This window comes from Pollachius pollachius (assembly GCF_949987615.1).
Source record: "Pollachius pollachius genome assembly, chromosome: 1".
Taxonomy (NCBI): Eukaryota; Metazoa; Chordata; class Actinopteri; order Gadiformes; family Gadidae; genus Pollachius; species Pollachius pollachius.
In genome coordinates, this window is record NC_136934.1 from 21,450,838 (window position 1) to 21,468,369 (window position 17,532).

The following is a 17,532-nucleotide window of genomic DNA, read 5'->3' on the forward strand; positions in this document are numbered from 1 at the left end:
CCTGGCCGTCAGAATAAGTATCCAAGAAAGAGAAAAGAAAACGGGACAGCCTGCGTATGTACAGAGCGTATTCTATACTTATTCTATACTCCATTTTAAAACAAATCATTGGAAGAGCAGCAAATCAATGAATGGAGACGTTCTATCAGGGGGAGCTCAAGCCCCCCCATCAGTCAAACACCACTGCGACCTCTGTTAGCACAAACAATGGGACTGTATTCATGCTACCCTACCGTAAACTGTATCAGGGTCGTAGTCCTGTTTTTCTGTTTCCTCTCCTTTGAAGGTTTCCTATAAAGACACACACACACACACACACTGTGTCTAAGGTTATGGCAGGTGCCTTGCTGTCTTTTCCCAACGTTGTTGAAAGTGCACAGAAAGATGTCAAACTCCACATGTTTGTGGCCCTTACCTCCCCTCCACCTCTGGTGTTTCCATCTCCCTCTCCATCCACCACCTCTTCCCCTCCCGATCGCTCCTCTCCCGACCCCTCCCCTCCCGACCCCTCCTCTCCCGACCCCTCCTCTCCCGACCCCTCCTCTCCCGATTCCTCCTCTCCCGACCCCTCCTCTCCCGACCCCTCCTCTCCCTTAAAGCAGCCGATGGCGTCCACCGTGATGAGCTCGTCATCCTGTGCCTCCTCCAAGAGCACCTGAGAGAGGAGCGACGGATGAGGAGAACATGAAGGAGAACGAAGAAAGATTATAAAAAGCAACGCAATGGAAAATCCAACTCAACATATATTTTGATTGTATTCACGGTTTTCTCAATGCTAAATTTTTTTGCAGTCAGAATTTTTCTTCAGCAACGAAACTGTTATAATTATCCTCTAAATTAAATACACAAAAGATTTGGTCAGTTATATTTAGTTTGAATCGTTTATCAGATGGAGATGGATCGGTTTTTTTTGCTGAAGGCATCATCAAGAAACCAGCACTGCTGCTGTGAGGATCCTTTCAGACCTTCTGTTTGTGTTCTGGTGACTTCATATGTTCCACAAACTTCCTGGGAGTTCGGAAGTGTCGTTTACACACCAGGCAGTAGGGACGAGATGACTGCTTACACAACTGCACACAAACACAAAATACACAAAACAAGACTCTGAAATACAACCTGAGACTGTTTTGTGAAATTACTTCTAGGGAGATTGTGCAAATAAATTTAGCTTTCAATGAATATGATGCGATTAGTCTCACCTTATGCACATTTGTCCGGCGGTGAAGGATAACGTCACCACTAAAATGTTTTTGGCAGGTATCACACCACCGTGGCTTGATTGGCTGATCTCCCCTGGAAAGGCAATAATCAACCAATCAGGAATGTATGTCAATTTCTAATCAATTAAGTTGAAGTGTTGTATATTATCATCCCCATTTGGATATATTACTACTTGTAATTGTGTATATATATATATATATATATATACACACACACACACATAAACATGTATCTGTATTTTATATACATCATGTATGTATTTAACTAGCCATCCAGCTTTAAAAAATATGTACAAGAGGATGGTTGGTGTACAAGATAGTGTAATTAGACTATATAAAGACAACCAACATGAATGTGTTTTATTGACATAGTTCTAATCATCATGACAAATATTTAACCAGGCAGCAAATTTGCTCTCACTCATTTTAGTCACGTGAATAGATTGGAAAGCTGATGTTTTGGAATAATAAATATTCATAAACAACAATATTTGTGAATATGGAAAAAGGTGCCCACCCTTTGCATGCATTATCCTTACGCTGTACAAATCAGTTTGTTATGTATATAGTGTATATTTAACATCATTAACTGTGTAATGTTAACAGAAATACCTGCTTCCTGCGGTCTTCACAATCTCTGTGACCACCTTCAGCCTCTTTTGGTGCTCTTTCCCCATCATGTGGTTCTGAAATGCCTACACACACACACACACACACACACACACACACAGTTAACTTGTCCCATCATATCCCTTGGTGCTCGTGTGAATCCCAGCCCGTTTCACCGTTCAGCAGATGCTCTAACCTGCAGGCTGGGACAGCTGCTGCTGCAGAGGTGGCAGTGGTGTTGTCCCTGCGGCTGTCCCTCTGGCTGTCCAGCCGTCTCCCCGAACGCCCGGCTGTCGCTCTCTCTCTGGATGGTGACCTTAAGAGAGGAGCCCAGGCCCTGCAGCTGTCTCCCATAGCAACACAGCAACACACACACACACACACACACACACACACACACACACACACACACACACACAGACAGACGTAGTACATACACAGACACACGTATGTACATACAGACACACAAACATGCATGTACATACACACACACACACACACACTCGCTCACACACATGTATGTACATACGCACCAACACACACGTTTGTACAAACGCACACAAACACACGTACAAACACAAGCACACCCGGGTTTGTGAATAAGCGAACACACACACGTTTGTTCATATGCCCACACACACATAGACAAAAACACATACACACACACATACACACACACACACACACAGTAAGCTGGAGGAGATACATGGGGCATTGGGGCAAGGTTGTTTTCAAGCCGTCTAGAGATTCTCACCTCTGGTGTCTCCACTACCTCCTTCTGGTCCGGAATAGATACTGCATCACTCAAGGACACAAGGGCACTGTCTGACAAATAAACACACACAGAATAAACAACACCCTAATTGTAACGTGCCTTGTTCAAATATGCCATTCATATGTAGAAATAAATCTGTTAATCTCACATCAACCCTCCGGCACACACACAAACAAACAACACACACACAAACACACCAGTAGCGGCAGGAGTCTGCCCATCACCCAGATGATCGCATGACTGTGGGAGCCTTTCAGCATTGGTCGACGAGACGGAGAGCCCTGAACTGTCAGAAATAACTCTTATTAGTCTACGGAGCAGGAGAGAGATGGAGTCATGGACAGCCAGAGGGAGACATAGCGAGAGAAACTGAGAGAGGGCGATAGAGAGTGACTGCTGACCTGTCAGGCTTGTGTGTCACACTCACATCCTCTAGTTCCTGCAGGTGCTGACCAACAAATCCTCCTGCTAAAGTCTTCATGTCTGAAACCTAACAACAATTGAGACACAGAATGCTCACCTTTACGAAGAGAGATTATCTTCCTACTCTGCCTAGAGAGATGTGGAATGTCTGAAGCATGATTGTTTAAATATAGTGAGGCATATTCTCTGGTGCACTGGTACCCCATTGCTACGTTCACAGTTTGTAATGTAGGCAAATGTTTACAGGCACCTTGGTCAAAAGCATACTTCAGGCTGAAATAATGTTTTATACTGTACAGTTTTCTTTAATACTATCAAGGGGACAACATGTTACTACTAAATCATTTAGGAGGGATGGTACACTTGGCTCTACCTGCTCAGCAACAAGCTGTTGCTTTATCAGGGAGCTGACAGCGCATTGGACACGGGGACTGCCCCTCTTGGCCTGGGGGCCGGCCTGTCTCAGGGAGCGCCTGGGGACGGAGGGGTGTTGATGATTATGATGATGATTCAAGATCAACACAGTGTAAACTAGGAATCTCGTTTATAATAATAATAGCAGTAGTAATAATATAGGTCAGTAAGGGATTAAAGGGGACATATTATACCACCAGGTGTGAGTGCGAGTAGCCCTTACAAGCCGTTTCTAAAATCTGCCCTTCATGACATCACAAGTGGGCACGGCCACCTAGATGTGTGCTGGATAGATCAGTCTACCAGCCTACCCAGTGGACAGAAGTAAGCGTTGCTCATCTATCCAGCACAGATCTAGGTAGACAACCCCATTATTGATGTCAGAAGGGGCAGATTTTAGAAACGGCTTGTAAGGGCTAATCACACTCACACCTGGTGGTATAATATGTCCCCTTTAAAAGCGTGACACAATTCAATAACCGAAGATGAACTTTATCAACCTGTCGGCTTTCCGTTGTCGTTTCATGTTCCCAGGAGTAATGGTTGTCAGTCTGGTCTGTTCTACAGCCAAGGCTCCTGTGAAGAGAGACGCACATGAATTATGTGGTCCTCAAAAAGTCGTCATAAATCATAAAGGTCATGCTTATCAGTAGGTCGTACGTGTATAAAACCCGTTCGTGTAAAGATTGGACTCATTGGACGTAAACGACAACGGATCATGTGCGGTATAATATGATATCTGAGTTTTTTTCTATTATCGAATTCGTTTTAGAGGAGAAACTACTAGCAAGTCTTACCAGGTTAGCCTAGCCCTCTTAAACTCTAGGCTTTGTATTCACAGTATTTCCGTGACATAAAAATGTATATATCTATTTTAAAAAAACCTGTAAGAACATGAATTCAGTTGATGTGAACCGAACAACACTTTGAATAGTACTGAAGCGGACTGTCAACACTACAGTCTATGGTGACTCGCTCGACAGTGAACAGTGGGTACAGTTGATGCTGCTGGCAGCTTCATCGCCCCCTAGTAACTCGGAGGCGCCAGTGCACTTAACAGTCACCATCTCCATGCTCCCATTGAAACGCCAACATTCATTTAAATGAGGGTAGTGCGTTATGGAGTAAGACGCAGCCCGGCCTGCAGCGAAAAGGTAAACAGAGTAAACTTTAAGAGAAACAAACCCAATTACCTAAGCCGTTGATCAGACTAGAAGACGCCAACGGGAAAAACAGTAATCTTTATTTACCATTAACAGGACCCCTATTATACCACAAGGTGTGAGTGTGATTAGCCATTACAAGCCATTTTCTAATTCTGCCTTTTCCTGTGCCTTAGTGACATCACAAGTGGGCGCGTATACCTAAATCTATGCTGCATATTGGTCAGTCTAACAGTTGTTGACTGTAGCAAGAGACACTACCACTTGAGCAGGGACGTTTTTGGGGCTAAAATAATGTCCCCAGAACTTAATTTAGACCATGTTTCCTGCGGTTGAAACGCACTTAGTTCCTGCAAAGGTTCATAGTTCTGGGGTAAAGTCCCCCACCCCTAGTGTGAATTCAATCAGCTTAATCAAATTGTCAAGAAACTTAAAGGACAGAGATTCCTTTATTATCCATCATTGTAAAAAAAAAAAATGCTGACAAATTTTCTTTAAAACCTCTGGTTTTTGTTGCTGTATCTGTAGGCCTGCATACACTCTACCCGTTCACTTCTCATGACCGGAGTCTTCCAGAAGGCTTTGTAGAACTATGGCTGAAGCTGGGGGGCTTGTCGTGTGTTTCTGGTGAGTTAGTTTGGAAGAAGGCCTCTAGGGAGATGGATACTATCAAAATGTAGCTGTTGGTTTCTCCAAATGACCTACCCTTGCTTTAACAGAACACTCCTTGGTAGTTTCAAATGTGTTACCCACAGCGTCCGAATTATTTCTACACTATTTCTACACAATTTATCTTTTATGATATATATTTTAAACTACAAATAGGGGGAGCTAGGTTGGGAGTGGCTTTGCAGGGTCAGCCCTCATGTTCATGTCCCATCACATCCCTGGTTGTCGCACCCGCACTGTATTTTGTGAACAACAAAACTGCAAGTTGGTGGCTATAGATGTTGAAATGTGTGGATCAACCTTGTTTGTGCTTGTTTGATGTACATTCCAAACCAGAAAATACTGAAGTCCAGGCTCAAGAAGCATAACTCTGCAACCATTCAGACCAAAATAAAATAAACATATATAAATATACAGTTAAAAATATGCATGTTTTTATTTATTTTAATGACTCTCAATGGCTGTCAAGTTATGTGATCTTTAAAGCCTGGATTACAAAGCCTAGTTGAAGCTCTGTAACTGGAAACCAGTTTGACGTATTGGTGTCAGAGAATGCCCATGCACACACACACAAACACACACGCAAAACACACATGCACACACATCCAGACACTCACACACGCACGCATACACACATTTCTCAATTGTAGTGTGTGTGGGGGTTGGGATGGTTATGGGGGCTTATACAGTCTTTTGCCCTTAGGAATGTTACAAACCAGCTACGTGTCCCATGATGCACCTCTCTATGGCTGTGTAATCAACCATAAAGCAAAGTCTAGAATGTGTGCATGTGTGTCTGTGTGTGTGTGTAGTGGTTGTAGGTTTGAGTTCTATTTGAAACTGTGTATTTCAAAAAGAGCTGACCCATAAAAAAAGATAAGTAGAGACTGCTTAAATACAGCTACATCTCTCTTTCTCCGCCTTGCTCACTCTTACTATTCTCTCTCTATCTTGTTTTATTTACATATGAGTTACAAAGAGTAACATCTCTCGAATCGTGTCATCGATTCTTGATGCGTCACAGTGCTCACTTAGCCTCGTGACACAATCCTGGGTTCACATTCTGTTCCACTCTTTATCCATCTGGCCTCAAGCCTGTTGAAAGCCTCTCCCCAATGAAAAGTGTTATGACCAATCAGTGCCAGGTGGGGGGAGGGGTTCAGCTCATCACAAAACAAGGAGCATTGCAGTAAATATTTCAAAACAAAGGCCTCGCCCAATGTAAATGTAGCAATCTAAAAAGTTGAAAGGGTACGTCCAGGATTTTGGCTTTGCCTCATTCTGTGAACCCTCAATACCGTTTTTTGTAGATTGGATCAGTGATCAAGTTAATACTCCTTCCTTATAATGCAAATACAAATGAATTAACATGTGTATATCTGGAATTAAGTATGTAAAAGAGGCAAATTCAAAATTTGAAAATCAAGCTTATTTTACAAGTAGTGACTACAGCACTATTTCTTTCCAAATGATCGCTTCTTCCACTTCTTCAACTCAGTTGCATTGTTTTTGTCAGAGCCACCTATAAAGCTACCTATTTAGTATTTTATCGTAAAATACAATTCCTTGTTACTGCCTTTAACTGCTTGTAAAATTAATGTAATTCTTGTGTATTTTATTCCAGATACATAAACAGATACATCTTTGCATTACCGAAGGTGTATGAAGCTATGTTGCTAATTTTCTGGAGCCTGGGAATTTACATCAGCTCGCTATTGCTAATGGCTTCTGGCTACGTACAGTGGGATCACTGAACCGGCTGGCGAAAGAGGGGGCTCACTGTCCTTGTCCAAACCCAGGAAGGTTCCCATGGTGAAAAAGTCTAAATCAACAACGTACCCTTTTAATAAGCCTTTAAATTTTGCACAGGTTGTGTTGCTTGTGCTCTACTTCCATTTACAAAAACATTTTTACATTAACATTAAGGGCCTTTATCAGACGCTTTTATCCAAAGCGACTTACAATAAGTACATTTGTCAGAAGAATGAGAAACAATGTATCACTGTCGGTACAGTAAGGATGTTCATAGAATTAAGTGCCAACAATTGTTAGGGTAACCCATTCCCCGTATACAACAAAGCTAGCTAGGATAATATTGGATATGATGCTGAATACTATATTTAAGTGCAAGGACGTACAACAATAAGTGCGTACATGAAGTGCCAGGCCGTACAACATACAATCATTGCATAAGAGGGGTGGGTGGTAAGGGAGGCACTGCGGTCCTGACATTGGCAGGGAGCTCGTTCCACCGGATGCAGTGCCAAAAACAGATAAGAGTTGTGACCGTGATGATCAACCTTTACTTGCTCTTAGCGATGGTGGTACTAGGCGTCCAGCTGAGGTAGTTGAACCTCGAACATATACCACGTTTGGTTGGGCCCATATGTGTCGAAATCAATTGCTGCATTGGATGGTCTCGCAAAGCTAGTGATCAGCTGTTGTACAGCTGGATGTACAGCCTTTATCACAGAGCTCTTATAGACTGGTTGGGCCACAGGAAGGGACACAAACAGGTGTAGCTCATGAAGTTAATGATGGGATCGATGGGCATGCCATGATTAACACATGAGATACCCCTTAACATGAGATACCCCTGTGTTCACCCTCTGTGAGGTGCTCCGGAGAACACCCCTATGAAGGAGCATATTATGGTCATTTTCCTTAAGGATGTTTTTAAATTGTACTGCTCTCCTATGGCTTTAAGCATCAGGTTTCATCATGCTAATTGTGCTCTTCATGCATTATTTGGTGTTTTTCCTTCTGGAATGAGAGGACGGATTTGTAAAAGTCTTCATTTAGTTTTGCCCCATGTTTTCATGTTCTCCAGCTGGGGATGTTAACCGTCTGACTCGCACTTGTGCGCTCTAAGCCTCGACGGGCTTCTGTGTCCTGACGCTGGACGTCATGCAGGGGGAGGTATCTATTTTTTTCATGCTCTGGGGCAGCGGTGTCTAGCGGGGTGACTACAGGCGCTTCAGACTCTTCTAATGTGGTTGCAAATGCATTATTTATAAGCTGAACAGAGCCGGAGACTCAAGCTGCATCACTTTAACCTTCAGCCGCTCTGACTGACGACAATGGCTTTCAGTTTTTTCAGTCCGCACACTTGTTGTATTCATGGGCCTCCCGTTTACATTTACTTTACTTTACTGTTTCTGTTTATTTAGAGCCTCAAACCAGATCGTCTGGATAATGTATTTACTGACAGAGCAGCATTTGAGTATAGTTTCTTTAATTTTCATTTGTTTAGAAATTAATAAAGAGAAAAGAACAAAAAAATATACATATAAATAGGCCTATATATATATATATATGGCTTTAATCATAGTCTTGAAATGCTATATTAGTCTATATTGGCCTATTATATTTTTAAAGAATTCAAATAAGATGGAATCAATGTACCACTGTTTTCTTGATCTGAGGAAATGAGAACTCTTAACACCCATGGGGGTGATTTAATTGATGGATTCGTTATAGCACTGGACACAGAACACCGCTCGAAACGTATTGGCCCACAGCACGTGTGTGCTCGCGTGCTACTTAAATTTAGCAACAGTCAGTCTAATAGCTTTGAATAAAACTGGGGCTAAGCGCGGAACTTTAATTATACGTTATAGGTCTATTAGGGTTGGGAAGGGGGGGGGGGAGGGGGGTCGAAGCTGAACATCACAAGCCAGTCGGAGATGCTTGTTTCCTTGGCAACGGTACTCCGGCGCTCTGTCATTAACTATTCGCCCTTCGCGAGCCGTATGCAGCTGCGCGCGAGGCTGATGCGATGGAGGTGATACTGTTTACTTCACCGACTGCTTTCAGACTGTATTCGGAACAGCGCATTACAAGAACCGCGCGGGAGAGGAAGGATTTGATCCAACAAGCTGGCCTCTTGTTCACGTCAACATGTTTGGGTTCCTGCTGCCCCATCTGTTGATACTTGGCATAAATATATCCCTCCCCCGCGAGCACAAGCCCTCACACACACACATGCACACGCACGCACACACACACACACACACACACACACACACACACACACACACACACACACACACACACAGACACAGACACGTGCACACGCGCGCACACACACGCGCGCACAGACGCACACACACACACACACACACACACACACAAACACACAAACACTCGCACTCGCCCCGTGCAAGGTATCAGAAGGCTGGGTGAGTGGTCCTCCATGTCGGCCAGAAAAACACAGACCTTCTTCTTAAGTGTAATCAATTATGTATCAGTTACAAAACACAAAGCCATGAATCGGTGCTCCGCAGTTGACAGGCATTTAAATGTATCAACCGCGGGAAGTTAACATTTGCTCAACACACAGAGCACTGGGGCCACTGTGCTCGGTGTAATTAAGCAGAGAGCACAAGGGAGTTGTGCGGCCCCGCTGTCCCAGAGCCACCAGCAGGGGAGAGAGAGGGAAGTGTGTCAATTATTAACGTTCAAACATCACGTTCTAATGTTGATATTAACCTAGACGGATAGTGGGCCTAACACAAGTCAATGGTCACGCATGGCAGGTGTCCAACGTTGTCCTTGTGTTTGTCCTTTTCAGGTTACGGCGCTATTTACATTCTTCTTCGCCTTAACACTGTCACTGTTATCCTAACCTTTGTTAAAGCATTCTATAGGCTGAAGAATGTCGTTAGCGGGGACGTGGACGGGGAATTGTGTCGTTGACTCGTTGCATTAATTCACATACACAAGAGCATCTAGGCCGAAACGCCGAAGCCAAACCAGCGGAAGGAATCAGAGAAGGCATCGGCGGCGCGCCTTTCTAATGCTCCCAGCGCGGGAGCGAGCGGATCAGGACCAAGGACAGCGGCTCGCGAGCATCAGGTCATTCGGAACTCCACGCGCGTCGGAACCACAACACGTGTGATAATGAGGGAAATGTATCGAGGCGTCGGTCTAAAATAAAACGACTTCTCTCGCAAAGTGGAGCGTTTTAATCGTCGCCTGTGTGTCATTAGTTAAAAGGAAGAAGAAGAAAAAAGAACGTTGGAAGCGGTAATCAACAGGACGCACCTGGGAAAGGACGACAGGGTTTCAGTGTTGTGACTGTGTTGAACTCTCTGTGTGCGTGCGAGCAGCTCGCGGGCGAACAGGTTGGCGGTCTTTTATCCCGAGCCTGGGTCGAGGAAGTATCAAAGCGTCGTCCGCGGCTCTGCTGTCAGAACGTCACCGATGACATTCCGACGCTCCTCCGAGGTCGCGAGGACAAAGTGTGCGTGCCGTTAACGGGCACCGTGCGGTGGATGTGATTTCTTCCTATGTTTACATTCGAAGGAGAACGCTGTCTTGCTGGAAAGCGTGTACGTGTTTGTACATCTCGCCGCCTATTTAAGTGTTCACACATCCAGCAAAGTGGGTCCTCTATCTAACCCCAGTGGTCCCAGTTTATTTGTTGCTTTTTTCTTATTTTCTGTCAAAATGCGTTTTTTGTTCCTCTTGGCCATTTTCGTGGTGTGCTCGTGCGCCCGTGGGGGATGCGAACCCAAGATAGTGAACATCGGGGCAGTTCTGAGTCAGAAACGCTACGAGCAGGTCTTCAAAGACGCCGTGAGCCAGGCCAACACCATGTATGGCAGGGACAAGTTTAAAATGAACGCCATCTCCGTCACGCACAAACCCAACGCCATCCAGATGGCCCTGTCCGTCTGTGAAGACCTGATATCCAACCAGGTAGGTTTCTTTCTTACTCTCTCCCTCCCTTTCTCTTTCCCTGTCTATGTCTCTCTCTCACTCTCACTCCCTCTCTCGCTCTCCCCCCCCCCCCCCATCTGCCTCTCCCTCTGTGTGTGTGTGTGTGTGTGTGTGTGTTTGTGTGTGTGTGTGCGTGCGTGTGTTCGAGTGTGCATGTGTGTGCGTGTATGTTGGGGGAGGGCTGTAAGGTTGACCTGTTGTTTGCGCCATGTGTCGATACAGAAAGGACAGCGACAGAAAGACACATTCATTGATGATCAATTAATGGATTGATTGAGGTACAATAATTGTAATTATCACAATCATTAAAATGAACACCAATTCCACTGAAAATGAATACACTAAAATGAAAGCAAGCTACACCACCAGTTGGTCTCAGGGTAGGGTCAAAAGATAAATAGAGATAACAGGAGATAAACAGAAAGAAGGCTAACGAAAACTGAACATAGACGTGTATAAAGCTATCTTCTTATGATCAATTATTAGAACCCTAAGGACACAATGATGGCTCCCAAAGGGACTCTGAGTCACTTTTAAACATCCCACACACAAGCATATGGACGCACACGCACGTCCGTGTGCGTGTGTGTGGGATGTTTAAAGCAGTAAGAATGAAGGTATACACACAAGCACTTCAACGTACTTCAACTGTTGCCTGGCTTTGTTGACTGATGTGCATCATTGTGCCTCACTTTCTATACTGTCCGGTGTAGCCCTCGCTTCTCCAGTGGGGCTCTGTGTATTCTACAGCAGTACACAACAACGTTTAGCCTTCCCTTTCACGGCCGACCAAGTTGCTGAATCTGAATGAAACTGAGTGTAGCAAGGCAAAGAATTGATGCGTCATTGTACGATTTACCTCATGTTGCAAAACCTTGAATTACAGTGTGTCAAAGAAAGCTTCTTATGGCAATGAATCTGATATGAATTCACGTCACATCGGATACTTTTGAGTTCTGAGTTCAGTTTTATTAGCCCGAGGGTAGGACAGGGTCAACGGCACAATAAAACGTGTTTATTGACTCAGAGCTGTCGTCTGTGCCGCCATCTCACGACACTCCCAGATACACGACTCTCAGACAGCTTTGACCCGGCGATGTGATGGTGTGTACACAAATGGAGATTTGACATGACACATTGAAGTACGTTGCCACAGTTAAACAGAACTTGGGCTGGGCTCTACATTGCCAACAGGCAAATTCCAACAATGTTACAGTGGCTAATGTTTTTTTCTTAAAAATATGAATTATTAATTCTGCCTTAACTTTCCCTGTTGAATAATTACAGGAGAACAAGGCGTCAAAGCCAGTTCTATTATTCACAGCCTGAGACAAGGGACTGCTCCGTATTCTGTCATTGTGTCTTTTTGGGCAAATAATACAAGTACCTTTTCCATTTTTTCAACCATTATTTCAAAGAGCAAATCAACAAACACTAGATATTAATCATCTCATTGTTTTCTTTATATCATCTTAACGTCATCTTGTAATTTCATGTCTAGCCAGTGGCAGGATAGAACTCTTAGCTGAAAGGTGCTGGGTTCGAAACCCCAGACCAAAACTGAAGGCACCCTTGAGCAAGATGCCCGACCCCAACCTGCTGCCGAATGACAAATGAAAACAAATCAGTGTCAGTCTGTATTCTGATCCCTGTCTCTGTTGCGTTCACGATAGCAGCGAACACGCTGGAATAAGCAGTGGAATTAGTCTGGATTCCCCCGGTGCGGCTGACAAAGAGTGCCCAAAACCCGTCGCACAAAACTCTTCTAGGTTAGGATGCTGCTTGGGGAGAGCAGAACACACATGAGTACATAACACTGATCGCTCATTAGTCCCACCACCCACAGCTGTGTGCCCCTGATTGAGCATCTCCGCCCCATCCGTTGAGCCTGAAGCCAGGCCCCCTTCACACCAAAAAATCACTTTGGGTAAAGTGTCTGCTCAAATAAATAGATAGTACCTTTCTACTTTAGGCAATAGAATATCTATGAGTTTGGCCTACATATATTCCATTTGACTCTCTCCCACTCTCTGTCTCTCTCTCGCTCCCCCTCTCTCGCTCCCCCTCTCTCGCTCCCCCTCTCTCGCTCCCACTCTCTGTCTCTCTCTCGCTTCCCCCGCTCTTGCTCACGGTTCTCTCTTAGTAATGGATTGTGGTTGTACGGGGTAGTCCCCATATTTCATAGTGGTAGACTGGTTGAATGGGGCGGTTTCCTGTGTTAAGTGTTGTATGGAACAATTTACAGTGTCTGAGACTGAGATACTGGTCACAATGTGTGGGGAATATTAAAAATGTAATACTCGTGTGATGTTTCTAGTGGCCTTCACCTGTTTTGTATTTCATATGGTATATGACCTCACTAGTGTCCTTAATCTGGTGTCAATGTCCTCACAAGTGTCCTATCTGGTCTATATGTCCTCACTAGTGTCCTTCATCTGGTCTATATGTCCTCACTAGTGTCCTTCATCTGGTCTATATGTCCTCACTAGAGTTCTTCTGGTCTATATGTCCTCACTAGGAACCTATCTGGTCTATATGTCCTCACTAGTGTCCTTCATCTGGTCTATATAGCCTCACCAGTGCCCTTAATTGTCTCTATGTGTTCAGTAGTCTCCTCCCTCTGGTCTTCATTTCCTCACTAGTGTCTTTCTATGTCACTAGTTCCGTTCTGTGTTCTAGTGTCTCTTCTGCTCTATATGATTTCCCACCAGGGTACTAAATGGTCTATAGTGTCCTGTCTCTTCTATTCTATAATGTGTCTTTGATCCATCTATGCATGGGTTGTCGATGAATGAGGCCAACATGGCGCATGTGTGTGTGTGTGGGACAACGGCTTTATTATTGAGAGAGCGCGAGAGAGAGGTGAAAGAGAGAGAGCGAGAGAGAGAGAGAGAGCGTGAGAGAGCGCGAGAGAGACCATCAGAGAAAGAGAGAGCGTGAGAGAGAGAGCCTGAGTGAGAGAGAGCAAAAGAGAGAGCAAGAGAGCGCGAGAGAGCGAGAGATGGAGAGGAGATTAACAACCTCTTTATCTGATAAAGCACAGGGAGGGGCAGATTAGAATGCCAGTGGTGATGATACATAGAAGCAGAGCACACACACACACACACACACACACACACACACACACACACACACACACACACACACACACACACACACACACACACACACACACACACGTGGTCAGACGACAACGTAGTGCTCCAGGGCTTTAGCTTGTTGTAGACAAGGCCATGCACATTAAATATTCCTCTACTGTTATGCCAGCCTTTCTGCTGCCTCTCTGGCAGTTCATCTGTCCTACCTGTGTGTGTGTATGTGTGTGTGTGTGTGTGTGTGTGTGTGTGTGTGTGTGTGTGTGTGTGTGTGTGTGTTCATGCATGCGTGTGCGTTTTTGTTATTGTATCGTGGGCAGTATTATAGGATGTTCTTCAGGTGTTCTGTATTATCTTGCTAATGAAAAACACGTGTGATTCCAGGTCTATGCCATCCTGGTGAGCCACCCGCCCCAGTCCAACGACCACCTGACGCCCACTCCCGTGTCCTACACCGCCGGCTTCTACCGCATCCCTGTGGTCGGCCTCACCACCCGCATGTCCATCTACTCTGACAAGGTAAACATTGTTGTCGTCCCCCTCGTCGTCATCGTCGGCATCATCATCATCTTTGTAGTTGTCGTTGTCGTTATCATAGTTATCATAATTACCATAATCGTCGTTATCATCATGGTCATAATCTTCGTCATCATCATCATCGCTGTCTACGTCATCATCATTGTCGTCATCTTCATCCACACCACCTGTTTGTTTGTCTATTCTGCAAGGAGGCGTCTTCATCCTCCTTCTCCTAACCTATTCACCACCACCACCACCACCACCAGGATTTCCGTCCAACATCATAATTTCCTAACGACCAGCTGCTCCACAATCCTTCTCTCATCCCAGATGACCATCTTCATCGTCATTAACATGTCAGAAGCCCACTGTGATGATCAACATCATAATATCATACGCATGTTAGCGTAACTATCATCACCACCATCATCCTCATCGTCAGGTACGTTTTAGCAGACTTTATTTATTATGAATTTTATATTTGGTTTTCAAATATATCAAGACTCCATTCTGTTTTGAAATAATGGTATGAATATTGACGAATAAGGAGCTGCTATATAATTGTGTCTTTTGTGTCAACTATTTTTACTTATCAACTGGCATTGACCTTAATGCCTCTGGACACATGAGATTGACCTACAACCAATCACAGCAACAATCTGCATGACACATCAGCGGCAGCCATCTTGGTTGTTTATGAAAATGAAAATCTGTCTGAACAGGGGCCAGATGAAAATGCCAGAGATCATAAAACATGAGCTTGCAGATATGTGTGGTGCCCAGGTTAACTACTGACTACAACTACTACTAACACTACTAGTAATCCTACAGCTATTACTACTACTACTCCTTTTACTACTATTAATTGTATGTGTAATAATAATCATAACATCTAAAAGTGATCACAGAAAAACTGAAAACAGTATTCCGTATTTTTTCAATCTCTTATTCAAGTTGAAATGCAACGTTTTGTTTAGGAACGCACAAACAGAACCGTTATAATATTTGTTCCTTAAGGAGCTTTCGGTAAGGTAGCAAAATACATCCGGCCATTGCATAGAGCCTCGAAGACCTTTTTGCATGTGAGAGTGCCAACTCTCCTGCTCCTCTTCTCCTCTCCCCCGTGTGCAGAGTATCCACCTGTCCTTCCTCCGGACGGTGCCGCCCTACTCCCACCAGGCCCAGGTGTGGTTCGACCTGATGAGAGAGTTCCGGTGGAACCACATCATCCTCATCGTGAGTGATGACCACGAGGGCCGAGCGGCACAGAAGAGACTGGAGACACTGCTGGAGGAGAGAGAGACCAAGGTGCTTTAGCGGATGAGGCTGTGTGTGTCTGGGTGTATGCGGTTTGTTTTGTGTGGTTATGTGTGCGTGTCTTTTGTACCTTGTAGTCGGCTATGCTGCGTGATTCTGTTTCTTCTGTGTGTTTTGTGAGCTCACTCATCCACTCATCCATCTGCCATATTTCATTACATATTTTTCCTGGCTTTCTCATTTACTCTCTTTCTATCTGTCTATCTGTCTATCTATCTATCTATCTATCTATCTATCTATCTATCTATCTATCTATCTATCTATCTATCTGTCTGTCTGTCTGTCTATAGATCTATAGATCTATCTTTCTATCTTTCTAACATCATGTCCAGGTTACGTTCTTCCATCTCTACAGCGCAATGATCGAACCTAGAACTGGGGTCGCACAAACATACATACAGAAGGTGGAACAGAGAAACCAGTAGACCGAGAAACCAGTGATTGAGTTAGTGTCGGTGTTGTGGGTCTCGTTGTGTATGGAATGGGCTCTCCAGAAGCAATGTTGTGTTTGTTGGGATTAAATAATAGATATAAGATGAATATGCTATAGAAGATACAGATCAGTGGCGGTAGTAACACTCTGTTAGAAGGCAGGGCTGCAGGGTTCTGATGGAAATACCATGTCACTGCCTGTTAATGGAGGTCATCACTCCACTTCACTTTGACTTTGTAAAAAAGGAAAGAGAAAGAGGCTGCTGGAAAGGGAAGGCGGTTTAGTCTACCCTCTCCACATTTCGCCCACTATGAGGACTGGCTTGTTTTGTGATGGATTGGAGATCTAAAGTGGGATAATGGGTGGATGCTGGATCACAAACACAGGGAGGTTCCAGACCTCTAAGTAAGCTGGCTCCAGGGGCACTCAGACTGACTTTCTGGAGCCATTAACTAAGATCATAGGAGGCCAGACTGGCTGCTTTTAGACTTTTCCAAGAGTGACACACTGTTAGGTAGATTCATATCATATCCCAAAGATACTTCAACACATAAATACACACTGTACATGCAAACATGAATTTGTCTTAAATTATTATCAATTGCAATTATTATCAATTGCATTTATGAATGCATTACGATATACAGATGTGTGCCTACCTCTGTTCGTCTGGTCCTACTCCTGAAGAGGCCGTTTATCTGTCAAGCTTTTTGCTATAGGAACTTATGTGTTGATCCATCGCTGACTAAAAAATACACCCAACTGCCTCAGACATGCTATAGTATATACTTATGTATAAGACTATTAACAGTGCTACACATAGTGGAACATCTGACAGAGCAGGAAGCCAGTGTGCATACAAGAGACAGAGTACTATGTGTCATTAAGACCGACAGGTGGGTTGGTGGGTATAGCTATGGAGGTTGGAAGGTATCGAATGTGTGTTTGTGTGCTCCAGTGTCCAGGCTGCAGTTTCCTGATTTGACAACAGACTAAAGGAGATTTGTTGGAATGCTGTCCTGCCTCCATATCTGACTATCTGTCTATAATACTCTTCTGTGTCTGCATATTTTCTCTGTGCACATTACCCATCAGACTAAAAACAGGAACTTTGAAAACCTCGACCAACAGTCCTTTGACTTCAGGAGAGGACCTAAGGTATACTTGCATG

At 44.2% G+C, this 17,532-nt stretch overlaps 2 protein-coding genes across 4 annotated transcripts in view; one reads left to right on the forward strand and one right to left on the reverse strand.

Annotated features, from left to right (window-relative positions):
* Positions 1-330: 330 nt before the first annotated feature.
* ciz1b (cdkn1a interacting zinc finger protein 1b) lies at positions 331-4,365 on the reverse strand (the record flags this gene model as incomplete). Its single annotated transcript, XM_079755200.1, has 12 exons — positions 4,239-4,365; positions 3,942-4,017; positions 3,401-3,500; positions 3,006-3,094; positions 2,802-2,890; positions 2,584-2,654; positions 2,026-2,172; positions 1,833-1,915; positions 1,200-1,293; positions 966-1,070; positions 461-655; positions 331-351 (listed from the first exon to the last, which is right to left on the reverse strand). Exons 2-12 carry the CDS (start codon positions 3,965-3,967, stop codon positions 331-333), a joined length of 1,020 nt encoding a protein of 339 aa, XP_079611326.1. The 5' UTR covers positions 3,968-4,017; positions 4,239-4,365.
* Positions 4,366-10,724: 6,359 nt separating this feature from the next.
* Positions 10,725-17,532, forward strand: part of grin1b (glutamate receptor, ionotropic, N-methyl D-aspartate 1b) — a gene marked incomplete at both ends in the record, with an annotated part of 28,881 nt that continues 22,073 nt past the window's right edge. For 2 of the 3 annotated variants that reach the window (XM_079756356.1, XM_079756357.1), the window contains 4 exons: positions 10,725-10,976; positions 14,477-14,611; positions 15,743-15,919; positions 17,457-17,519. In XM_079756356.1, coding sequence (XP_079612482.1) covers positions 10,725-10,976; positions 14,477-14,611; positions 15,743-15,919; positions 17,457-17,519 — 627 coding nt within the window. The remainder of the gene's footprint in view (positions 10,977-14,476; positions 14,612-15,742; positions 15,920-17,456; positions 17,520-17,532) is intronic. The other variant, XM_079756358.1, reaches the window with a different exon arrangement.